The sequence below is a fragment of the Bos taurus genome, chromosome 1 (assembly GCF_002263795.3).
Source record: "Bos taurus isolate L1 Dominette 01449 registration number 42190680 breed Hereford chromosome 1, ARS-UCD2.0, whole genome shotgun sequence".
Taxonomy (NCBI): Eukaryota; Metazoa; Chordata; class Mammalia; order Artiodactyla; family Bovidae; genus Bos; species Bos taurus.
The window spans coordinates 139297690-139324548 of NC_037328.1; the positions used below are offsets into that span (position 1 = coordinate 139297690).

The 26859-nt window shown below is 37.4% G+C and overlaps 1 protein-coding gene and 1 pseudogene across 1 annotated transcript in view; one reads left to right on the top strand and one right to left on the bottom strand.

Annotated features, from left to right (window-relative positions):
• Window positions 1-26859, bottom strand: part of BRWD1 (bromodomain and WD repeat domain containing 1) — a 123688-nt gene that overhangs the window by 58858 nt on the left and 37971 nt on the right. Inside the window, exons 12-20 of the mRNA NM_001103174.2 lie at window positions 26811-26851; window positions 25161-25259; window positions 22147-22297; window positions 21789-21923; window positions 18013-18141; window positions 17613-17838; window positions 13095-13280; window positions 6657-6840; window positions 3434-3527 (exon numbers count right to left, since the gene is read on the bottom strand). Coding sequence (NP_001096644.1) covers window positions 3434-3527; window positions 6657-6840; window positions 13095-13280; window positions 17613-17838; window positions 18013-18141; window positions 21789-21923; window positions 22147-22297; window positions 25161-25259; window positions 26811-26851 — 1245 coding nt within the window. The remainder of the gene's footprint in view (window positions 1-3433; window positions 3528-6656; window positions 6841-13094; window positions 13281-17612; window positions 17839-18012; window positions 18142-21788; window positions 21924-22146; window positions 22298-25160; window positions 25260-26810; window positions 26852-26859) is intronic.
• Window positions 10404-11100, top strand: LOC613664 (ribosomal protein L10a pseudogene; annotated as a pseudogene).

The window sequence follows — 26859 nt, forward strand, 5'->3', positions numbered from 1 at the left end:
TCTCCTATATATAGGTGAGCACCTCAAGCTTCGGCTGTTAACCCAAAGGACTACAATCTAGACTATAAGTAAACTACAGATTAACAGTAATCCCAAGCAACCAGAAGTCCATCCTTGTCTGGGTTAAGGTGATACAAGCTTGAAAGTTGCCCAAGTAGCCTACGAGAAGCAAATCATACGTGCTCTGGGGAGTAAAAACCATCCGAGGCTTCAAATCATCTCTAACCTCTAACATTCAATGAAAAAACACAGGGAACAGGACTTCCCTGGTGGTCCAGCAGTTAAGAAACCCCCTGCCAATGCAGGGGACACAGGTTCAATCCTTGGTCCAGGAAGACTCCACATGCTGCAGGGCAACTACGGCCGTGCACCACAACTACTTGAAGCACACACTGGAGCCTAGGCTCTGCAGCAAGGGAAACCACAACAATGAGAAGCTTGCACACCACAACTAAAGAGTAGCTCCCACTCACCGCAACCAGAGAAAGCCCATGTGCAGCAATGAAGACCCAGAGCAGTCATAAATAAATTAAAAAAACATAGGCAACAAAGAAAATGTAACTGTAAAAAAATGAGAAAAAAAAATCAATACTGAATGGAAACTTATCAACAGGGGAGTAAGATACTGAAATACTCAAATGGGTTTTTTAAATAACTAGGGCTGATTTTCAAGGAAATAAATAATGAGAACTTCAGAAAATGGAAAATTCTGAACTGAAAAAAATACAATAACTAAAACTAAGAACACAAATTTAATAGGAGATTACACACAGAGAGCTGCAGAGAACTAAATGGAATATATTCAGTCAGAAAAAAAAATTCAGAACAGCAAGAAACAGCCTAGAAACAAAATAGATAGAAAATAAGAGACAGAAAGTAAAGAATAAAAACATACTATGCAAACACTAGCCAAAAGAAGGCTAGCACAGCTACAATCCTATAAAAGAATCTGAAGAATAAAGCACTACTACAGATAAATTCATAATGATAAAAGGTTCAATTCAGTAGGAAAAAGGAAAATTCTAAATATGTACACATGTACACACCATATGACATAGCTTCAAACTACATAAAAAACAAGCAGAATCAAAGACATCTACAGTAATATTTTAACACACATCTCACCTTATAGTGATATTTTAACACACATCTCACCTTCCTTACAGAAGAGTTCAATCATTTTGAAACCACATGTAGCATTAACTACTACAGCTGAATATACACATATATGATCCAATAATTTTGCTCCAGTGCATATACTCAAAAGAAATATATACACGGATACCAAGAAATATGTACAAAATGTTCAAAGCAGTATTCCTAAGTTATTATTCATAATATGAAAACAATCCAAATGTCCTTTAAGAACAAATTAAACAGCAACATGCTCATTGTGTGAATACTATCCAGTAATGAAAACAACTGAACTGCAACTACTCACAACAAAGATAAATCTCACAAGGTCAAATGCAAGCCAGATACAAAATATTACATATACATACTGTATGATTCCATTAAGATCAGTGTTTCCTATCCTTTTTCACATTATCATTACCCTATAAGAAACTTGACTTTCTCATTTGCCCCGTCAAAATTGTTATTACCACAGATACCATGTAAGTATTTATGTACTATGTATGTATCCATGATTTGTATATAAATATATTAAGGTTTAAAGTGTTAGCCTTCTTATCCAACACAGTGTTTAAAATAGCTAGAAACAAAAAGTTAATTGAAAACTTTAAAAGCTCTCTGCATTTGATTTGTAACTGTTTCTTGAATAAATTTTTGATGTAATTTAATTCGATTGTAAAATATCAAATTACATACCCAAATTAGAAACTTAAGAACATATATGCTGTGCTATGCTTGGTCATTCAGTTGTGTCCGACTCTTTGCAACCCCATGGACTGTAGCCTGCCAGGCTCCTCAGTCCATGGGGATTCTCCAGGCAAGAATACTGGAGTGGGTTGACATGACCTCCTCCAGGGGATCTTCTCAACATAGGGATCAAACTCAGGTATCCCGCATTGCAGGTGGATTCTTTACCGTCTGAGCCAGCAGAGAAGCCCAAGAATATTGGAGTGTGTAGCCTACTCCTTCTCCAGGGGCTCTTCCTGACCTAGGAATTGAACTGGGGTCTCCTGAATTGCAGGCAGATTCTTTACCGTCTGAGCCAGCAGGGAAGCCCAAGAATACTTCCAATAGCGCAAGCTACAGTGGGTAGCTTATCCCTTCTCCAGGGGATCTTCCCAACCCAGGAATCACATTGGGGTCTCCTGGATTACAGGCAGATTCTTTAACAGCTGAGCTACCAGGGAAGCCCTCTATGAATATATAATAGCACTGTAATCAAATTTTTAAAAATCTTTCATAACTTATTTTTTCAGCAAAAACAATTGAAAAAAATTGATTTCTTAAAAATTGTAGTTAAATATAACTTTAAAGTTTTTTCAAGAGAAAATACCCTAACTAAAGCTGAAGATATACTCATTCAGATAGTCAACATTTTCTTTGAATTTCTTTTAAATTAAATAATAAGATAGAGACAGCTTTTATTGAATTCTCAAAGCCCAAGTCATAAACAAAGGCACTGTTTATGTGGCAGCATCAAGATAGTGAATGTGGCAGCCAGGCACACAGAGGCCATTTCTCATGATACAGATACAAGACTAAATGATCCACTGAAACAGAATACCTTGCAAACACAACCATGTTTCAACACAGTTTTGTAGCACTTATCTTGCATATATTTTGTGTAAATTTCATTAACTTGCTAATGCTTCATATGTGATAGTTATGAAAATCTAAAATGAGCAATTAAACACTAAGGAATAAGATTTTTCTCAAGTGGGTTTGGGCTTTACATGGTTACATACCTAAGATTTTTTACAGGTATGACATCTAAGATTTTTAATAAATGCATGATTTGGAAAACATCAGAAACAAAGCTAACCAGCATCTTTAGAAGTCAAATAGTTGATTACCTTCAGGTGAAAGGAGAAGTGATTGAGAATGGAAACAAAATGCTTTTGATTGGCTCATAATGTTCTAGTGATTATTAAGAGTGTAATCATTTTTTCTTTTTCTTCTTAGACCACGCCATGAAGCATGCAGGATCTTAGTTTCCCGACCAAGGATTGAACCCAGGCCTCCCAGGCCCTCCACACTGGGAATGGGGAGTCTTAACCACTTAACCACCAGGGAAGTCCTGACAATAATTTCCTAGAATTCTTCAGCACTCTCAGCCATTAGGCTACTTACTGTAAGTTTCAAGCCACTTTTCCTAACAGCTGTACAACTTTATGTCTACCATTTAAAATTCCAAACAGAAGACTAATATTACTAATATTCACATTGACCAAAAAGAAAACTGTAAGTTTCAGTTCAATTTCTAATTTGTTTATTCCTAAGAAAATGGAATTTAGGTTACCTTTTGTGAGAACTGGAGAGTCTTCCTCTTTCTTCCAATTATATAAAGATTTCTTTCTTGTTCACCTTTCTCTATTCTGAAGTCTTCCAACTTCCTACAAATTTAAGTACCCAGTTATATTAGTTACAGATAAAGGATATATATATAGAAAAAAAAATCAGTACGATTCTGGGAATCATAAATTACTTTTTTAATATGGAAATTCCTAAAGTTACAATAAAACTTAAGTCAAACAGTAGTTTGCAAGGAACTTAATATAAACAATATCTTACAGGCAACTAGGAGGTCCTATTTTTCATATCTAACACACAAATATTAATTTATGTTCTGCTTGGCCCTAAGAGGACCAATTTGAACAGAATCTCTCACATTAGCTACTCAAAATGTATCTATGATTTTTCAAAATTGCAATTCTATTCTCTAAAGAAAAAATAAGAGCAGAATCCTCCTCCAAACTTAACACTTCTCATTTTGTAATTTCTGGAAACGAGAACAGCAATGTTACTGGTTCTTCTAATCACCTATATTTCACTCACATGACACACAAGAAAATTCACAATGTTGCTGTGACCAATTTCAGAACAAGGGGTCTTTGGCAATGAAGAACATTTTCCTTCTTCACAACTAGAGGGTTCAAGTAACTAAATGTCTTTTTTCTCAGATATGAACGTTGTTGAAAACATGGCTTTATGCCTTGTGTGCTCACTTTAAAATTCCACTAGAAAAGTTTCAAAACTGACTTTGTACCCATGCTCTAAGATATAAGTGAACACTGAAATGAGTATAAGCATAAATGATATAAAGACACAAACTGATTTCCAAGGACATCACTGTTTTCTCAAGACACATCTGCAGCCCACACTCATATGACAGCCAAACATCATCCACAGGGGAGTTCTAAGTCAGACTCCCCTTCACAAGTAATCAATTTCACCAGCAGTATGTGTATTTAAGGAACTACCATGAGGTTTTTCACTTGTAGCCAAATGAAACTCCTACCCTATACCTGTACACCTCCCTTTATTTTGACAGTGAACCACTACACACAATTTATTTTCAATCAATAATAAAGCAAAGGAACATTCTAGATCTTCAAAAGTACCAATTTCAACTGTGCGTGATTCCACACCTATGTGAGGTGGTCAGCTAAGAAAAGTAACATTATGAAAGATCACAATATATATATGTGAGTCACTCATTCATTTAGAATGAACATAATTTCTATTTATTGGATTAAGACAAACTATATACCTGAACTTTAGCCCCAAACAGAACCATGCCAGGTCATGCTAAGTCACTACAGTCATGTCCGACTCTTTGTGACCCCATGGACTGTAGCCCGCCAGGCTCCTCTGTCCATGGGATTCTCCAGCCAAGAATACTGGAGTGGGTTGCCATGCCCTCTTCCAAGGGATCTTTCCAACCCAGGAAATTCTGGGACTTCGCTGGTGGCACAATGAATAAGAGTCCTCCTGCCAATGCAGGGGACACCAGGATTTAACCTCTGGTCCAGGAGAATTCCACATGCCTTGAAGCAAATAAGCCCATGCACCAAAACTGTGGTGCCCTAGAGCCTGTGCTCCGCAACAAGAGGAGCCACTGCAATGAGAAGCCTGCACACCACAACGAGTAGCCCCAACTTGTCACAGCTAGAGAAAGCCTGCACACAGCAAGGAAGATACAGCATCACCAAAAATAAATAAAAATATTTTTTAAAAAAACAAAAGAAATGCTTGTTTAAGGAACTGTTCTTCAGGACTTTCATTTCTGATAACTGTTTGCTTCCCTTGATTTTGACAACAAAAAGTATAGCAAAATGACATGATCATGCAACTCAAGACAAATTTTAAGGCTTAACTATAGCATACTACATACATGGTGGTGATTTTCTGTATTTCTTATCCCAATTTCAGGTTTTGCTTTTCACCAGTTTATTGTATACTTACAAACATTCTTAAATTCACTATATAAAACAGAAGTATCATAAAATACTACTCACTGACTCTTCTGGCTAAACACATGAAAACTTACACAAAATTATCTTCAAGGTATTAGTTATTACAAGACACAAACATGACAGAATGCTGAAAGGTTTTAGATACCAACAAAAATAGTATTTGCTGCCTCCATTTTGATAACTTGAAAATCAGTACAGTACAATTCAGTACAAGGAAAATCCTACCATCCATAGTATACTTAGGAGCTATCATTTCTCCCTAAAAGAGAATAGGGCTACTTAAGAAGAAAGCCTGATCCTAGGTCTAGGTAAAGAAATTTACAAAATGAACCTGTAACCCTATCATGCCTGACATCAAAGATGATATGCAAGGGTATTACATCATTTCAAAAGGACTCCAGGGCCAACCTGCAAAAGCTCCTCCTGGCCAGAGATGGATAAACTTAAATATCAATAAGGACATTAGAAACAGCTATATCACAGCAGTGTGATTAATACAGTGAAAATACAAACACACACAAACTGGCCACTCTAGGATAGAAAGGAATAAATTTTTATTTTGAAGGCAAATAAAGCAAAATCAACAAGCATCTATCCTATTTTTTGTATACGAACTTTACTACTAGATGATCAAATTGTAGAAGTGGGTAAATTTTTATTTAGAAGTATCCAAGATAATAAAGAACTCAGAGCTGAAATATCACTTTTATAATCTCTAAAGAATTAATGCATCTAGGGTAGTCAGCATCAACACCTGCTACCACCACAAAAAAAAAAGGAAATTATGTGCCTTCTGATGGAATTTTACCACTTATGAAATAATCTCACAAAAAACTAAAAATACGACATTTGGAACAACTGGAAATTTGAACCCTGGCTATTTGGTTCTATTGAATTGTTTGTTTCTTTTTAAGATATGACAATGGCACTTATGGTTTTAAGATAAGGAATTATCTTCAGAAATTACATACTGATAAACTTTTGGACAAAATGGTAAGTCTGAAATATCCTTCAAAATAATATTGAAGGAAGAAAAGGCAGGTGTTTATGAAGATGAAACAAGATGAGTTATGAAAAAATTTACCACAGTAAAAAGTTAGAGAACAATTTTGACATTTTTCTACCACAATTAAAATATATCCCAATCCATTACTAAAATATATGTATATGATTATTTATACCACTAAAAATTTAACTATGTGTAAATAACCATATAGATATATTTTCATAGATATAAACAATATTAATAGATATCCTAAAACAAACCTAAATATGCCTAGTGGTACCTCTGGGACAACCACTCTTCGCTTCCAAGCCTGCAGGTCACGCTCCGTAGCCATCTGACTGCGCGGAGCATTCTGGTGCATCTGACGGACACCTTCCACTTGTCCACTACGACGCAGACCAATATTTGGAGGAGACTGGATGTCTAAGCTTAGTCTTCTAAAACCTAGGAAAAAATTGTAAAGAATGACTGCAAAACAAACGTCAATCTAATATGCATACACATTCCTCCTAATATGATACAAACCAAAATAAAACGATCTACTGAAAAAACTTTGGAAAAAAGAATTAATGTGACTTAGATAAAAATGTAGAATACAGAACATGATTATTAACATCATTTTCCATTTTTACTAGACTTTCTGAATTTTATGTTACAAGCATTTTCTATAATAATATTATACTTGCAGTCCTAAAATCCTTGCCTTCCTCAAAACTGCAAGCTAAAACATTATCTTTCTGGAAAAATCAGCAATGCAAATACATGTCTCAAACTGTATTGGCTTGATAATAAGAGCTCTAATAACAAAAATTATTTATGACCTAAAGAGATAATCTAAGCCACTCAGGCAGGCAGCCTGCCAGAGACCATTATTAAAAATTCACAAAAATGTGAAGTGGGGATATGCCAGCAGCACCTGAAATGGAGCTAGGGGAGTGGGTAACAGGGCAATGTGGACAACACTGAGCCCTGAGCCTGCGCAGAGCTGGGCAAGCAGACACAGGAGGTGGCAGGGTAACCTCCCAGGAGCTGGAAGTCACAAAGGATGGAGACTACCCTGAGGGGTTGCAGGGCGGAAGCCCAGGCAAGTACTCGTTTCCTTAAAATACAGGGTGAGCACAGGGAACTCTACTCAATGCTCTGTGGTTACCTAGATGGAAAGAAATTCCAAAGAAGAGGGGATATATCTATATGTATAGGTAATTCACTTTGCTGCACAGGAGAAATTAACACAATGTTGTAAAGCAACTATACTCAAAAAAAATTTTTTTTAAGAAAGTTAAAAAAACAAAAACAAGAGTGAAGAGGACCCTGCTACTAACTGGGGGCGGTGTACTTTTTGGCCACCTCTAAAAAGCAGAGACATTATTTTGCCAACAAAGGTCCGTCTAGTCAAGGCTATGGTTTTTCCAGTGGTCATGTACGGATGTGAGAGTTGGACTGTGAAGAAGGCTGAGCGCCAAAGAATTGATGCTTTTGACCTGTGGTGTTGGAGAAGACTCTTGAGAGTCCCTTGGACTGCAAGGAGATCCAACTAGCCCATCCTAAAGGAGATGAGTCCTGGGTGTTCATTGGAAGGACTGATGTTGAAGCTGAAACTCCAATACTTTGGAGTTTGGCCACCTCATGCAAACAGCTGACTCATTTGAAAAGACCTTGATGCTGGGAAAGATTGAGGGCAGGAGGAGAAAGGGACAACAGAGGATGAGATAGTTGGATGGCATCATCGACTCGATGGACATGGGTTTGGGTGGACTCCGGGAGTTGGTGACGGACAGGGAGGCCTGGTGTGCTGTGGTTCATGGGGTCACAAAGAGTCAGACACGACTGAGCGACTGAACTGAACTGAACTGATGCCAAGAGCTGACTCATTTGAAAAGACCCTGATGCTGGGAAAGACTGAAGGCAGGAGGAGAAGGGGACGACAGAGGATGAAGTGGTTGGATGGAATCAACGACTCCATGGAGATGAGTTTGAGTAAACTCCAGGAGTTGGTGAATGGACAGGCAGGCCTGGTGTGCTGTGGTCCATGGGATCGCGAAGAGTCAGACACGACTGAGTGACTGAACTGAACTGAAGGAGGCTATTAAATTTTACTTCAAATATACCAGCTCTCCTTGCCTAGGATAAAATTAAAATATGAGTGAATGCAACTTCTGCACTCTTCGACATACAACATTCTGTTTACCGATCAAATGGGAACCAGTCTGTACTGCACAACATACTATACTTCATCTATTAAAAATGACATTAAGTGAGTCTGCTATTAAACCAAAATTTATATTAAAACATACTGATGTTTAAGAAACAATTTTTGCATTTAGAACTAAAAATAAATTCTAAATTTAACTGCCCAAGTCACAGCATTATTCTCCAACAATTTGAAGAAAACATGCACAGGTTACTTATCTCAGGTTACTTTTCATACTTGCTGTTCAAAGTATGAAAAATAACATGAGTGACCATAAACAGACTAATCACAAAGAATGGTTATTCCACACAGTGGAATACTATGAAGCTATAAAAAGGAATGAAGAAGAGTTCTATGAATGGATAGGAGTGATTTCTAGAATATACTGTACAGGAAAAAAGCAAGGTGTGCAGAAGAATGCATACATATCTTGAGTCACTTGCTCTGATGCACTGAGATAAACACAGCAGCAACTATGCAGTGTGTGTGTGTGTGTGTGTGCGCGTGCGCGCGCGCGTGTGCATGCGCACTTGTGTTATTTGCGTAGTCGTGTCCGACTCTTTGCAACCCCATAGACTGTAGCCCACCAGGACACTCTGTCCATGGGATTCTCCAGGCGAGAACACTGGAGTGGGTTGCCATTTCTTTTTCCAAAAGGAACTATAGAAAGAAAAGAAAGTGAAGTTGCTCAGTTGTGTCCGACTCTTTGCGACCCCATGGACTGTAGCCTACCAGGCTCCTCCATCCATGGAATTTTCCAGGCAGGAGTACTGGAATGCATTACCATCTCCTTCTCCAGTATTCTTGCCTAAAATGTTGAACCTGAATCCAATTATGAGATAATGAGACACATGTAGGGAACTGAGGAAAAATTGAGGGAAAATCTGTGAAATAACAGGCCTGAACTCTCGTAAGTACCAGCGCCATAAGGGAACTGTTCTGCTGCTGCTAAGTCGCTTCAGTCATGTCCGACTCTGTGCGACCCCACAGATGGCAGCCCACCAGGCTCCCCCGTCCCTGGGATTCTCCAGGCAAGAACACTGGAGTGGGTTGCCATTTCCTTCTCCAATGTATGAAAGGGAAAAGTGAAAGTGAAGTCGCTCTGTCGTGTCCGACTCTTCGAGACCCCATGGTCTGCAGCCTACCAGGCTCCTCCGTCCATGGGATTTTCCAGGCAAGAGTACTGGAGTGGGGTGCCACTGCCTTATCCAGTTCTAAATTAGGAGAAATAATAATTAAGCACAACAACCAAGGCTTGATTAAATCCTAAAATTTTAAAAAGCCCTGAAGGACAATTTTGGAACAAGTGAGGAAATAGGAAGATTGTACATTAGGTAGCAGTATTTTATAGTTTGTATACTGTATAGTATTATAAAGTTTGTTGACCTATGATCACTATATTATGAACATATAAAAATGCTTCTGGTTCTTGGAAGATACAGAATCATGTCTGAAGGGATAAAGTTCACAGTATCTCCAACTTGCTCTAAAATTTAGGAAAAACTTACCAGAGACAGAAATTATTTCAAGTGTATATGAGAACCATACAAGACTTAATATCATTTCTGTTTGAGATTAGTAAACTCTCAAAAGTACCCAAAAGTCCATCAAGAGAATGAATGAATAAAATCAGATATAGGCATACAATAGAGTACACAAGTCAAAATTAATCCAATGCAATAACTGATTAATCTTAAAAATATAGCATTCTAATGGCAGAAAACGAAGAGGAACTAAAGAGCCTCTTGACAAGGGTGAAAGAGGACAGTGAAAAGCTTGCTTAAAACTCAACATTCAGCTCTTTTCCGGTTATCATGGCGTAGGGAACTATGAGCAGCAAAGTCTCCCGCGACACCCTCTGCGAGGCGGTGTGGGAAGTCCTGCACAGGAACCAGCGCAAGCGCAGAAGGTTTTTGGAGACGGTGGAGCTTCAGATCAGCCTGAAGAACTATGACCCTCAGAAGGACAAACGCTTCTCGGGCACCATCAGGCTTAAGTCCACTCCCCGCCCCAAGTTCTCTGTGTGTGTCTTGGGGGACCAGCAGCATTGTGATGAGGTCAAGGCTGTGGATATCCCCCACATGGACTTCGAGGCGCTGAAAAAACTCAACAAGAATAAAAAACTGGTCAAGAAGCTGGCCAAGAAATACGATGCCTTTTTGGCTTCAGAGTCTCTGATAAGCAGATCCCCCAAATCCTGGGCCCAGGCCTGAACAAGGCTGCCAAGTTCCCTTCCTTGATGACCCACAATAAGAACATGGTGGCCAAAGTTGATGAAGTGAAGTCCACGATCAAGTTCCAGATGAAGAAGGTGCTGTGTCTGGCAGTGGCTGTTGGCCACATGAAGATGACAGATGATGAGCTTGTGTACAATATCCACTTAGCTGTCAACTTCCTGGTGTCATTGCTCACGAAAAATTGGCAGAATGTCAGGGCCTTGTACATTAAGAGCACCATGGGCAAGCCCCAGCGTCTGTACTAAGGCACAGCTTAATAAACCATACTAAACCATCAAAAAAAAAAAAAAACTCAACATTCAAAAAAGTAAGATCATGGCATCCAGTCCCATCACTTCATGGCAAATAGATGGGAAAACAGTGGAAACAGTGACAGATTTTTTTTTACCTGGGCTCCAAAATCACTGCAGATGGTGACTGCAGCCATGAAATTAAAAGACGCTTCCTCCCTGGAAGAAAAGCCTAACAAACCAATATAGCATATTAAAAAGCAGAGACATCAATTTGCTAACAAAGGTCTGTCTAGTCGAAGCTATATGGTTTTTCCAGTAGTCAGCTATGAATGTGAGAGTTGGATCACAGAGGCAGAGTGCCGAAGAATTGATGCTTTCAAATTGTGGTCCTGGAGAAAACTCTTGAGAGTCCCTGGGACAGCAAGGAGATCAAACCAGTCAATCCTAAAGGAAATCAACCTTGAAAATTCATTGGAAGGACTGTTCCTGAAGCTGAAGTCCCAATACTTTGGCTACCTGATACAAAGACCCAACTCACTGGAAAAGACCCTGATGCTGGGAAAGACTGAGGGCAGGTGGAGAAGGCGACAACAGAGGATGAGATGGTTGGATGGCATCACCAACTCAATGGACATGAATCGTGAGCAAACTCTGGGAGACAAAGGAGAATAGAGAAGACTGGAGTGCTGTAGTCCCTGGAGTCACAAAGAATCAGACACAAAGTTCCCTTTATAAACCTTTTTATAGATTCAAAACAAAAGCTTTTTATTAATACATTTAAGAATGTCAAGTTTATTTTTAGAATGCAAAGGAAGGATCAACAGAATTGTCATCTTGGGAGAGGGAAATAGAGCAGGACCACATAAAAGATGTGATTATCATGATTTTTTAAAAAAAGAAAAAGAGCATCTGTGAACCAATGATAAGACTATGTCAATAACAAAATTTGAGAGTTTTGTTGCTGTTGTTAAGTATTTACTTATTTACTTGACTATACCTGGTCTTAGCTGCAGCATGCAGGATCTAGTTCCCTGACCAGGGATCGAACCCAGGCTCCCTGCACTAAGAGCATGGAATCTCAGTCACTCAACTACCAGGGGTTCCAAGAACAAAGTTTTGATAGACCCGATTCTGTGCTGCTAGAAACCAAAACAACTAAATATATAAAAGAAGTAAAACTTAAAGTATAATGCAATAATTTTAAAGAGAATTAATGAAACTTCTTTAACAGTCCTTTCAAATAAAAATCTAAAGCTCTCCGAGTTTTCTGGAGTTCAGTGGTTACAACTCTGTCCTTTCACTGCTGAGGACCTGGGTTTGATTCCTCGCCAGGAAATTAGATCCCATTGGTCATGTGGCCAAAATAAAAAATAATAATAATAAAAAATCTAAAGTCTATTAGATGAAAGAGAGCAAGAGTGAAAGGGCAGAAAGAGCTGAAGAAACTGTTCAGAACACAGCAGGAGCAATAAAGAGATAGGAAATTCTATAGCATTTTATGGACTCAAAAAGAGGTTTTAACTTTCCCAGAGTTCAGTTGCATAACAATCATCCATCTCTTCTAGATTATTTCCATTAGTATAATTATTACCACATTCCAGTATTAAGTACTCTGCCCTGAAATTCACTGCAAGCTTTCTGATTCTACAAGAAACATTAGGGCTCTACTCAATTAACTTTTTAAAAGATTACATAAAAAGGAAACCTAATGTTCCTTTAGAAAACACTTTGTTCTCTACTCTTTTTAACTCAAAACAATTTAATATAATTTTGTAAATACTCTTATTTTAGAGCAAAAAGACTTCAACAGCCTTTCAAAGTACCTGAAATTCAAATGCTCATTTCTTAGTCTTTCAACCTTATACCTAATAAAGCTATCCTCCAGACTTCTGCTCAAAGTTGTAAACGTATACTGCTTAGTATACTGCTTTTATACTGATAAGTTTTTCACACTGGATGCAGGGGACAATGACTTCATTTATTTGTCAATTTCAATCTAGCCATGTTAAGGCAAAATACCTCTGCTATATTTCTTACCTCTTCGGGGTGTTTCTTCCCCATTTGAAAGTCCACTTGGAACAGCCTCCTGACCTGCTCCCATTCTCTGATCTTGCTGCTGCTGCAACTGTCTTATCATTCCATCCAGGACACTGCGCTCTGGGCTTCGTTCACCATTATCATTGGTTTGCAGGCTTATAATTTGTTCTATTACCTCTCCATCACCTGCAAATTCAATGAATGAATATCACATCATAATACATACAAAGATGGAAAAAAAACTTTCAACAATTAAAATTACATTAGAAATTGTCAGAAGACTTGTTTTTCAAAAATAATCATTCAAGATAGCCTTTATTTTTACAACTAATTAAGTTAGAGAAAAGATTCAAAACTAACTTTACGGTACTAATTTCCACAAAAACCTCAACAGAGCTTCTGAAATCTGTCAAAGTAAGTAGAGGAAAACACATTTCAGCAAAAATCTTGTTTTTCTGTTTCAGATCAATGCCTCTTATTTACACATTTCATTAAAATCTTATTTCCCAAGGTCTCTGACTATAACAGATCAACAAAGAATCAACTGGACTTCACTGTAAACCTCTGAGTTTTCTATGCAACTCCGTCTCTGATGTAGAGTAAAGCACTGGCATTTCTTTAGTCTTAAGAAATAAAAAAGAGTGAGTAACACCTTTTTGGCCTTCAGCAAATGACCATTCCGAACTCCAGCTATAATTCTTCAGATATAAAATCAGATTTTTTTAAGTGTCTTTGCTTCTTTATTTTTCAAACCACCCTTATGGCAGAAAGTGAAGAGGAACTAAAAAGCCTCTTGATGAAAGTGCAAGTGGAGAGTGAAAAAGCTGGCTTAAAGTTCAACATTCAGAAATGAAGATCATGGCGTCTGGTCCCATCACTTCATGGGAAATAGATGGGGAAACAGTGGAAACAGTGTCAGACTTTATCTTTTTGGCTCAAAAATCACTGCAGATGGTGACTGCAGCCATGAAATTAAAAGACGCTTACTCCTTGGAAGGAAAGTTCTGACCAACCTAGATAGCATATTCAAAAGCAGAGACATTACTTTGCCAACAAAGGTCCATCTAGTCAAGGCTATAGTTTTTCCTGTGGTCATGTATGGATGTGAGAGTTGGACTGTGAAGAAGGCTGAGCGCCAAAGAATTGATGCTTTTGAACTGTGGTGTTGGAGAAGACTCTTGAGAGTCCCTTGGACTGCAAGGACATCCAACCAGTCCATTCTGAAGATCAGCCCTGGGATTTCTTTGGAAGGAATGATGCTAAAGCTGAAACTCCAGTACTTTGGCCACCTCATGCGAAGAGTTGACTCATTGGAAAAGACTCTGATGCTGGGAGGGATTGGGGGCAGGAGGAGAAGGGGACGACAGAGGATGAGATGGCTGGATGGCATCACTGACTTGATGGACGTTTGAGTCTGGGTGAACTCCGGGAGTTGGTGATGGACAGGGAGGCCTGGCGTGCTGCGATTCATGGGGTTGCAAAGAGTCGGACACGACTGAGCAACTGAACTGAACTGAACTGAATACATTTTCAGAGATATTTAATACAGTCATACTTATTGTAAATGGAGAAAAAGTGCTGGATAGTTGTGGAGTCTTGAAACGTACTTAAGACACTAACATTTATATACAAAAACAATTCCTTACTTGTCCTCCCACCATAAAATACATCTTTGAACACAGAACACAGACCTTCCAACCACACCAACTTATAAGAAACTTCTAACAAATTGAAATGAATAGGGTATTAGGCAAAAAGACTGCAAAGATACACATGTATACGTGCATCCACAGTAACACATGAGAAACTGAAAAATGTCATACTATTTCAGGGAAAAAAAGAATACTTCTATCCTACTACATGAGTTAGATTCCCTTGTATCTCAGATAACATCTCCATTTTACTACGGAAATCAATGAAGAACTTCAAAGAGCTAAACAAAAATCACTGAAGCTTTTTTGATGACTCTAAAAAAAAAAAAAAAAAGAGCTAAGAAAGCAGAAGTAGAGCCCTAATCTAAAAGGATAAAAAGACTTTCATTAGAACCAGGAGTAACATAACATTCCAAAGATCACAACATGGAACCAAAGGGAAAAGAGCAGAAAAGGAGACTTCCAATCCTCTCCCCTCTCCCCAGAAACCCATTTAACGTTTCTCTCCTGGCCCTGGACTTAGATGTAAGCTTGGCAAACACCATTAGGAATGATACTGGTTTCTATCCAGCATAATGCAACCACTATACAAATATTAAAGAAGGCTTCAATGCTACAGTATTCTTTCACTACAAAATACTACAGCACTGGAAAAAATATAAGAAAGAAGGGCTTTCAAATACTGGATAACTGGGACCCCTGAGAGAAGACAATAGAGTCCAGTCTTTGGATTGCTCCAGGTAACAGCATGGAGGCAATTTCCAAGGTGTAGAACAAGGAGAGGGAACCCAAATACCATCCAGAAATCACAATGAGTTGAGAGACAGAGGTCAGGGTCTGGGAGCAAGCGGGAAGACTAAAATATGCAGATTGGTTAGAATTGAAAAGATATGCCATGATAACACTAATTTTAAAAAAGCTGGATTATTTACATTAATATGAAACAAATAGTCTTCAAAACAAGAAATACTCTCCCAAGAATAAACAGGGACATTTCATAATGATGAAAGAATTAATTCACAAAGAGCACAATCTGAAATGTGTATTTACATAATAACAGAATTTTAAAACACATAAAGCAAAAACTGATTAAATCAAAGGAAAAAAAATAAGACAAATCCACAGGATAGTTGGATATGTCAGCACTCCTTAAAACAGCCACAAAATGGGAAAAAGCCAAGTGTTCTCCAGCTACTAGTGAATGGAGAAATAATGGTATATCCATGCAATGGTGCATGATCACTAAAGAAAAAAAAAAAAAAAAAGACTGATATCTGCAACAGGAATGAATCTCAAAAGCACCATGCTAAGTTAAAGAAGCCAGACACAACAGACTACATATTGTATGATTTCAATGATATAAAAATACTTTAAAAGGAAAAATTAAAGTGACAACAGTCATTACAAGAGGCCAGGAGAAGGGAGAGGAATAATTCTACACAGGCTCAGGAGAATTTCTGGGGGCACTGGAAATGCTCTGTATTTGGATTGTGGTGGTGGCTTACGTGACTGTCTTAACATTTAACTCATTTGAACTGCACACTTAAAAGTGGTGAATTTTGCTGTATGTAAAGTATACTTCAATCAAACTAATAAAAAGAATTTGGAAGAGTAAACATATGGTGATTTACATTAATCTTTAACCTTAAAGTTTTAGCAAATCAATCCTCATCCAAACAAAAGTATCTTTTTAAATTTTATTTTTAATTGGAGGATAATTGCTTTACAATGTTGCATTGTTTTCTGCCATACATCAACATGAATCAAGTCATAGGTATACACATCCCCTCCCTCTTGTACCCCCTACCACCTCCCACTTTATCGCAAAGACGTATCTTTTTTCCTTTGCTTAGTACAAGAATATTAGAGAAAAACACTACACTGCTATGAACAAAAACAAAACAAAGCAAAACACCTCTGCCCTTGGCTAGGACAGGCAAAGGACAAGATGGAACTGGAACCTTCTCTGCCAGAAAGTTAGTGTTCCAGGAATGATGGGGACTTGGGAAAGGACACAAAACTCAGCCTAAAGGGTTTTCACAGCCAAATTCAAGGATAACATGAACAACTTAGTAACAACAGTACTGGATTTTAACTCACTATATAATGATCTGGAAGTCCAGACTAAAACTTAATAAATGAGAGAGTAGTAGATGGTCAGCTAATGGTAAAATGAAAAAGCAATGATAGAAGAGTTGGAAAACCATTTCACAACCTTCAGAACAACAACTGATTCAGGCAAGAATTACCAATGGATCCTGAAAGTTACAGGTAAAATTAGAAAAGGAACAGGTTATTTACACAAGTTACTAAATAATTACAAAGAGGAAAAAACCTTCAGAGTGGAGAACTTTGGCAGATACCCAGTGTTCAAAGTCAACACCACCAATAATTGGATGAAACACAGTCACAGGCATCCTGACATGATACTCCAAGAAGACTACATCATTTATGTTGTGCTCTTCAAAAATGCACAACCTGAACTTAATGACAGCTAAATTTAATGTTCAGTCCCAAATTACACCAGGGAGAGAAAAAAACCTGTAACAGGCATTATTAGAATAACAAAACTTGATTACAGGCTATAATAGTATAAATGTTAAATGTTCTATTTTTGATAACTGTTTATGATTACATAAGAAAACATATTTTTTCTTAGAAAATACAAACTTAAGTATTTAGTGGTAAATGGACATGAGGCCCAGAACTTAAGTCTCACAACAATGATATCTATCTAGAGATAGAATAATAAAACAAACATTGCAAAATATTAAGGACTGGTAAATCTGAAAGTACAAGAGTTCTCTGTATTATTACTTACATTTTTCAAATTAAAAAAAAATTTTTTTAAAGGTTTAGCACTTACTTGTTGCCACATAGCCTAGTTGTGGAACCAAATGTTCATCTGCAGAATTTTCTCGGCCAGGCACTAATCGCTGATACTTAGTTGGATGAGGGTTTCCATCTACATCTACCAAGAACGGTGGAGGCATAAGGTGAGGGGCCTGCTGAGTCTGCTCGTCTAACACGTAATTATTAGAATCCCTAATCAGCGGTCGATAGTCAGTATGGAAGAACATCTGGTCAGGAATCTAGAAATGGAAAGTTTACAGACTGAAATTTTGAGGATTAAACATGTTAAAGAACATAAATATTAACCAGTTAATTTTATTGGAAAGGATAAAAAATCAAATCAATACATCTAACCTATTTTAAAAACATCCTTCTTAACTATTTACATGCTCTAAGAAAGTATGTAAAATGACCTTTTCATATGGCTTGCTGCATCCAAAACCAAATATCAGAAGGTGACCATGAGAATCTGTACAGGCAAAATGCTGTCCATCCTGTGAAAACTTACAATCAAAGACAGCTCCATGTCCTTGTCCTTCAATCTAGGAAACAAAGATGGAAATTTTTATAACCATTTCTATGTAACACCTTTAGTTATTATATAAAATTCTGATTTAAAAATGAATTTTTCATTAAGCACGTCAATATTTTCATAAAGTAAAATTCACTTTAGATATCACTGGCCTAGAAAAAACCTTGATGGATCTTCTGAGAATTAGTTCTCAAAATGATCAAATGAAGGATCATAAACCAACCCCAAGTGAAGGCTTTCTTTACGTCTTATGAAAGAATGAAACCTCCATAAACTTTCTAATACATAACAAAAATCTATTGATTAATAACTTTGGGAAATGATTAAAGATTAATAAAGTTTGTTATTCATGAATTAAAATCAATACCTTTATGGAGTTTAAGCTTTCCACTTAATGACTAACCACCATGCAAAATTTGTAATGCTGCAAGTGTCTCAAGGGTGCATATGTAAATTCTTACACCTGCAACTACCTTACTTCAGACTGCCACAAATTTCTAAGTGTGTTGTGAATGTTGGGCTTCCCTCATAGTTCAGTTGGTAAAGAATCACCTGCAATGCAGGAGACCCTGGTTCGATTCCTGGGTCAGGAAGATCCCCTGTAGAAGGGAAAGGCTATCCACTCCAGTATTCTGGCCTGGAGAATTCCATGGACTGTATAGTCCATGGGGTGGCAGAGTTAGACACAAATGAACAACTTTCACTTTCATGAATGTTGCCTTAAATAAGTAACTTCTAAACTGCTTTATTCTTGTTATTTTAACTCTAAATTCAATTAGTTTAGTATTAACAATTTATAGTTAGATGAGATGTTTCATTAACTCATTAGTACAGAGCTATGCATACTTGCTGTTTCAGCCTATAAATAATAATTAAAATTCAGGACAAGTTAACCTAAATCGGTACTGGAAAAAGGAATCATCCACCCAAACAAAACAGAAGTATTTATTTTCACTGCCAGAACAAACTCTCATACATACCTAAATACCCACTTGAAAAACAATTCACTTCTGCTATACCACACATGAAAGAGTGCCTTTAACAAAATGGGGGGAAATTAAGGTATTAGGATACTTAGGGACCTGCTGAATAAGATAATGCCCCCCTGACCTGAGACTCTCAGTCCAAGTAAAGCAAAGGCAGGTGGGGAGGCAAGAGCCCTGGGCTGGTCAGGCAAAGTTGGTGGCAGTTACTTTGCTACCACACATGTGCAAATAACCTCAGCAAAAGTTAAGGGTACCTACTGAGAAGGAAGTTTCCCAAGTGGGCAAACCTACCTAAGCAGAGCAAGACACACACCGCGTTTTATCTGCTGTCAGAAGAGTCCTACACAATCATTCCTAATAAAACAAAAATAGCCTGCAAATGTATCTGGAGAACACTTCAATGTCACACGATGTTTGTTGTGTTAGTCACTCAGTCGTGTCCGACTCTTTGCAACCCCACAGACTGTAGCCTACCAGGCTCCTCAGTCCATAGGACTTTCCAGGCAAGCGTACTGGAGTGGGTTGCCATTTCCCTTCTCCAGGGGATCTTCCCGACCCAGGGATCAAACCCAGGTCTCCCACATTGTAGGCAGACGCTTTACCGTCTGAGCCACACACTATGTTTACTACTTTTTTAATGAAACACTGTCTCATTAGCTTAAAACCCAGGAATTAGGAGACTCTCGGGTGATCAGTAAAGGTAAGAATTATTCAGCCTACAAGGTCAATTTCTGGTATCTGACTAGAAATAAAACCACCATTGTCCGTTTGAGACTCTTCAGGTTACTCTTCGGCTTAGTGGTTATTTTAGATTATATTCTGTTTAAAGCCTGAATTAATGTAGTCTTCTGTTTTAACAGATTAATTTTAGGATGTTCCTATTGAGTTTTAAAGGACAATTAAGAAGATGGATGTACCTATGAATTTTAAGGCCAAAGAAAAACTAAAGAAGGCTTATTTGTTTTCCAAGGATTCCGAACAGAGATGTAACATTCAGAGATGCCTAATGATGTACTTTATGCTATTTGAATTGTTTTAGTGCATTTAATGTTAGTAAATAAAACACTTTATTTTGGACAGTTAAACTGTCCAATGTAAGCATACTGAAATTAGAATTTTAAAGGTTAAAAAAAAAAAACAGGAAAAACATGGAACATATGGACGAAGATGGTTTTCAATCAAAAGGTCTAAGAAACACTCATCTGTAGGATGCTACTGTACTGCCTCAAAAATTAATTAGCCTTTGAATTGGGTCTCAATATACATAAAGAGTAATTTTAGAAAACCCATCATGTGTGTGTCTCAAAAGTCTTAACAATATATAAGCCCTTTTATACATTCCCCTCAGAATTTATCCCAAGGAAATAATCAGGGATCTACATAAACAGACATGTATATTCAAACTGTTACTGTTGTGCATGTTTTAGAAACTACTTAAATACTCAACAACAGCAAATTAGCTACATAAGTAACATTCTTCTAAGAAAGGCTGAATTTACCATCAAACATACATTTACAAATTCTTAAAAATATTTTAGGGCTTGAAAAGCATTCTTTACATAAAATGAGAAGGGATTACAAAACTGTGTACAAAAGAGTAAAAACAAACAAAAAACTATGTGTAAGAATGCCAACTAATAATTCTATAAAAATGATGCCATCAGAAAATCTTCAATGGATATTGATACCTGTGAAAGTTTAATGAAGAACCAGACATTTACACAGTCTCTGGAAAAAAATCAGTTTAAAAATTACAAAGAAAAGAAACATTTAAAAAATTAGTGCAAAAACTTGGCAGATGTCACCTTAACCAAATACTTATAATTATCACCATATTAATAGTGGAACATATAAACATCATTAGCCTCCTAATACAATGCATGGAGGGCACATTATCATTTATTTTTTTACTCAAAAAATATACAAGAGTATTACATCATGAAGAAATACCAGACAAAACAAATATCCTGTAATATCACTTGTCTATAAAAAGGTAAGATATGCAGGGTGAAGGATTACTGATTTTACAAAAGTGGAAATATGTAACTACTTAATATGATGCACGATCCTGAGTTAGTCCAAGAGGTAAACATAACTATAAAGGCATTATTAGGACAATTGACAAATTTTTAATGTAAACCAGATTAGATAATGCTACCTTATCAATGTTAAATTTGCGGATTTTTGGTGACTATATTGCAGCTATGTATAAGAAATTCTAAAAATATGCAATAAGATCATAATCTGGTTTTCAAACATTTGTGTGCAAGAAGAAAAAAGCTGAGGAAACAAAAACGATGTTTGACTCCTGAGAGGACTTAACTGAATAATATTTTTTACTACAGGTATTTTAATAAGTTTAAATAGTGAAAAAATATGAATTACCATAATTTTGCCAATTTAAACACAAACAGGGACACATTCACAGACACAAAGCTAAATAAATAAACTTTTAAAATCTTCCCCTCATGTGAATTAGTTGTACAGATTTCACTTACATATGTACATTTGTACATATGACTATCAGATATTTATTAGCCTTAAAGTAGCACCATGATCTCTAGAAATACAAACTGCCAAAAACATGCAGATCGGTTTCGGCTACATCTCCTTATCCAAACATCTGAAACAAGTGCAAACAGGCATAGAGACACACACTCCCCCCACTTACCATATTGAAATAATGTTTCATCTTGGTGCCTTTTGTGATATCCCATATGAATATGCTGCCGTCATGTCCTGCAGATAACATAATTCTGGAATCAAAGGGATGTGTCTCCAAAACAAATACTTCATCAGCATGTCCCTTTATTCAACAAAGTCATATAGTTAAGGAGGGTCTGCAAGTTGTAAGTTTAAAATTAAAAGCCCATGTTGTCACAGTATCTAAGGGCTTTTAAAAATGCATTAATGACAGTAATTTATACATTAGTATATATACAAATTTCTATTCATTTGATAAATAAAAGTTTTTTTTTAATTTGTTAAAAAAAAAATCTTTATTTGTTGTATGTTATAAAACTACCTACCAACAGGTTATGAAGCAGCTGTCCAGTGTAAGAATTCCACACTTTGAGGACATGATCATTCACAGCTGTGACAACAATGCTATCATTCTGATTCCAAGCTATCATTGTTACTTTGGGTTTCATAAACCTTTCCTCTTCCAAAGATAAATCTCTAAGAAAAAAAATACAACATGTGCAGTGCTATATGTGTAGGAGGCTACACAATCTCTCATAGATACAAAAATAGTAAATAATCTAGCTCACGTCCACACCTTATCCACTTCACAGAGTTTATCACATCTGACCCACAAGAGGTTATCTACAAACAGATGAGGGCAAGATCCCAAGGGGGAAGGGATGATCCAGAAACAGTTCAGGGGCTGAACATGGGCAGACTCCAGAACACCACATTATTCATAAAAGCAAAGCTTTTCTCTACATCTAGGATTCCTTTCTCTTGACTACAAGGCCTATTGGTAATATTTTCAACTACTTGGAAGACAGAAAGAAGGTAATTCACCTTCATGCCCTCAATGTCTAGAAAAGTGCCTGACAGACTTTCAGTATGCTGAACTACCTCTTTACACTTCCCTACAGACTATTCCTACGGCTCCCTTGGCAAGAAGAGTCTTATACACACGTCTGCAATGTTTTGTTGCCTTCATGAAAGCAATATGCAGTTTCTGTGTAAAATACTGCAGTCAGTAATATGGGGGAGGGGGGAGGGGGAGAACCTAGCTGTTTCTGAAGTCATAGAGCACATTCTAAGAAATTATAAAATAGACATGTATTTTAAAGAAAACAGCTACAAGAAGGAGTGCTATGTAACAGCTACCTGTGTAAGCACAATGGAACACAAATGACTGAATAATTCTAACTAGATTGGTCAGAGGAAGTGTAACACAAGAGACAAAATGGAATACAAGCTAAGATTCCATGCTTCACCTGAATTTACTAACAGATGTGTTGCATTTCATCAAATAGATCAGCCAAGATCAGAACACTAGAACAAATATATCCATCAATTTATACACACAGAAAACACTGCTTTTCAAGATTCGAAAGAGGTAAAACTTTAAATGAGAAAAGAGTATTTCTACCCGGAGGGGAAATACAGGAAGAGTTCTCTCCATGAAGACAGTATAGCAACAAGAAAACTAAACAGTTCTCAATCTCATTTAAAAGAATTCTGGACCTCCCTGGTGACGCAATAATAAGGCATCCTCCTGTCAATGCAGGACTTGGGTTCAATCCGAGTCCAGGAGGGTTCCACATGCCATCAGGCAACTAAGGCCCGAGGCAGCCAAATAAAATATTTTTAAAATTTTATTCAAGTTTTTACAATGATGTTCCTATTTTGCCTAATAAAGTACAACTGTTCATACATGAATACAGTTTCAAATTTTCTTCACTGTTATTCATTCATTATTATTCACTTTCACACTAAAATGCTGAATATCCAAATATAACATCTTTAAGTAATTGTAAAGATATGTTTGTGAACAGGGATTATCAGATTTCTAGTATGTATTCTTTCCATTCTCTACCACAGGTCATTTCACAAAAATAGTAATATCAAATTTATTTTGAAATCCAATACAACTGTTTGAGCCACAGTGGAGAATGAGTTGATTTCTCCTACTATTACTAAAAATAAAGCAGACATGAAGATTTCTAAACAACAGAATGTGTAACATTTCTCAGAAAAAATGCTAAAAACAGTGATGTGCCTACTCTACACCAAGTAGACTGGGCTCGCCTCGCAGCTCACTCAGTAAAGAATCTGCCTGCAATGCAAGAGACCCAGGTTTAACTCCTCAATCGGGAAGATCCCCTGGAGAAGGAAATGGCAACCCACTCCAGTATTCTTGCTTGGGAAATCCCATGGACAGAGGAGCCTGGCAGGCTAGTCCATGGGGTCACAAGAGTCAGACACAACTTAGCAACTAAACCACCACCACCACACCAAGTTCTGCTAGAAATCTGCATATGATTTTCAATTGCCAATAGTACTTAAAGGCAGATAGTTTCATCTCCCAGATGATGAAACACATTGTGATGGTCTCAAAATGATATAGCTATAAAAAGTGTAAGTGGTATTTGAGCAAAGTTCTGACTCCAAAATGCATATTCTTCCCACCACCTATACAGTCTCCCAGTATGTACAAATCCAAAACCACAATGTATTTGAAATTTATAATATCTATCTTGGAAAATACTGAAATTATCTCAAAGCTGCTCAAAATATGTTTGAGACTCTGAAGTGTTGGGGGAGGGGCACAGTTAAGACAAACTTGCCTTCAGTACCATTTTACAAACCAAAATTTTACCACGTAAAATAAAAATATCACTCCCAATGGAGACCAATTTTTAAAAACAGAAACAATAAAATGTATTTCCTTACTTTTTTTTTTAAACCAGATATAGCTTTTTAAAATATAACTTTTTAAAGATTCATGTCAGTGTGTGGCAAAACCACTACAATTCTGTAAAGTAATTAGCCTCCAATTAGAATAAATTAATTAAAAAATAAAAAAATTCTAGATCTTTACATAAGTAAAAAAAAATAAACTAAAAAAAAAAAAATCCAAAAATCGTATCTTCATTTCTGTTTTCCCGGCTTGTAGGATCTTAGCTCCCTGATCAGGGATTGAACCGATGGCCCCTGCAGTGGAAACCTGGAGTCTTAAACACTGGACTGCCAGGGAGGTCCCATCCTATCTTTAGAAAAATAGAAATTTCTGAAAATCTCCACGTTTGACATACTTGAGTTATTTATATATTTAAAGCAGTAGGTGGTTTTAAATGCAACACCTCAGAGGAAGTCAATGCTTTGAACAATGGAATAAATACAGTGTTCTTTTCTACATAAATCTAAGATTGTAATAGGTTTAAGTATCTGTCAGATATGCAGGAGGGAGCCATTCACTTAGATTGGAGGTGGCTCTAGTTCCTGAACAAAGCGAAAAACCAACCAGAGAGACAGACCAAGTACTCAGGATGCATCTACTTAGAAACAAACCATCTCAACTTACCCTGAGATTCTAGTGGCCATATCTAGTAAGATGCTTCTCCATTCTAACTGTTCAAATCTCCAAATTCGTGCTGTTCCATCTCTGCTACCACTTAAGAACCTTAAAATAGAAGAAACAGATCTACTTACATATATGCTACCAAAGGGTACAGTTAAAACCACAAGCAAAAAAATTTTTAATGTAGCTATCTTGCCTGCAGGTAAATCTACAGGTGTAAATTCAAAAAAGACAGGGATTTAGGGCCTACCTAAAAGGAGAAAAGGAGCTTCCCTTGTGGCTCATCTGGTAAAGAATCCGCCTGCAATGCAGGAGACCTAAGTTCGATCCCTGAGTTGGGAAGATACCCTGCAGAAGGCAAAGGCTATCCACTCCAGTATTCTGGCCTGGAGAATTCTATGGACTGTTATAGTCCATGGGGTTGTAAAGAGTCAGATATGACTGAGTGACTCACTTTCTAAGCTACCTGGTGGCTCAGACGGTAAAGCGTCTGCCTGCAATGCGGGAGACCCAGGTTCGATCCCTGGGTTGGGAACATCCCCTAGAGAAGGAAATGGCAACCCACTCCAGTACCCTTGCTTGGAAAATTTCACGGACGAAGGAGCCTGGTAGGCTACAGTCCGTGGGGTCGCAAAGAGTTGGACACGACTGAGCGACTTCACTTCACGAAAAGGAGAAAATCTGCTTTACTCTGATTTGCCTGGCCCTACTGTAAAGCACATTTCAAACCCAATCACTACCTTGTCAAATAGTTTTGAAAAGATATGTACATAAGTAATAGGGGGCTGCTGCTGCTGCTAAATCACATCAGTCATGTCTGACTCTGTGTGACCCCATGGACGGCAGCCCAACAGGCTCCTCTGTACCTGGGATTCTCCAGCAAGAGTATTCTCTTGGAGTGGGTTGCCATTTGGGGAAGCACAATTAAAGATGAATGGGAGAATTAGTAAAAGCAAAAGTGCCATTATAAGCATTTAAACTCTAAACTCAATTTCACACTAGTCACTTATGTATAAATAAATCCCTCACTTAAGTGTTAAAAAGAAGAGGTAAGAGGTACCTGAAAAGACACTGGGGACCACAAAAAAGGATATAATTGAAGGGATAATTTTGTTGCAGATTACATCACAGTAATTGATTAGAAAAGATTTAACTATTCAAATAGGCATCCCTGGGTGGCTCAGCTGGTAAAGAATCTGCCTGCAATGTGGGAGACCTGGGTTCAATCCCTGGGTTGAGAAGATCCCCTGGAGTAGCTAACGGCTACCCACTACAGTATTCTGGTCTGGAGAATTCCATGGACTGTACAGCCCATGGGGTTGCAAAGAGTCAGACACAACTGAGCGACTTTCACTTTCACACAACTACTCAAATGTAAGAAATTCCATTATCCTTACACCTAATTTTCCTATAAATCAAACAGCCAGCAGTGAACTAAAGAACCACTTTTGATATATGAGGCTGCAAAAACTACAATTCTAAAAACTTAATTTGTTTCCTCCCTGACACAGACGCTTTTCCCTCAATTACTACAGTTACTAACAAGGGCCTGCCATATGATATATACCTGGCAAAGTGACACGTAAACTACACTAATAGGAAGCAAAACACATTTACCTAAAAACACACTCACAAATACAAACTCACACTTACCGATCACCATTGTTACAAAATTGGATACTATCAACTTTATCCTAAAGAA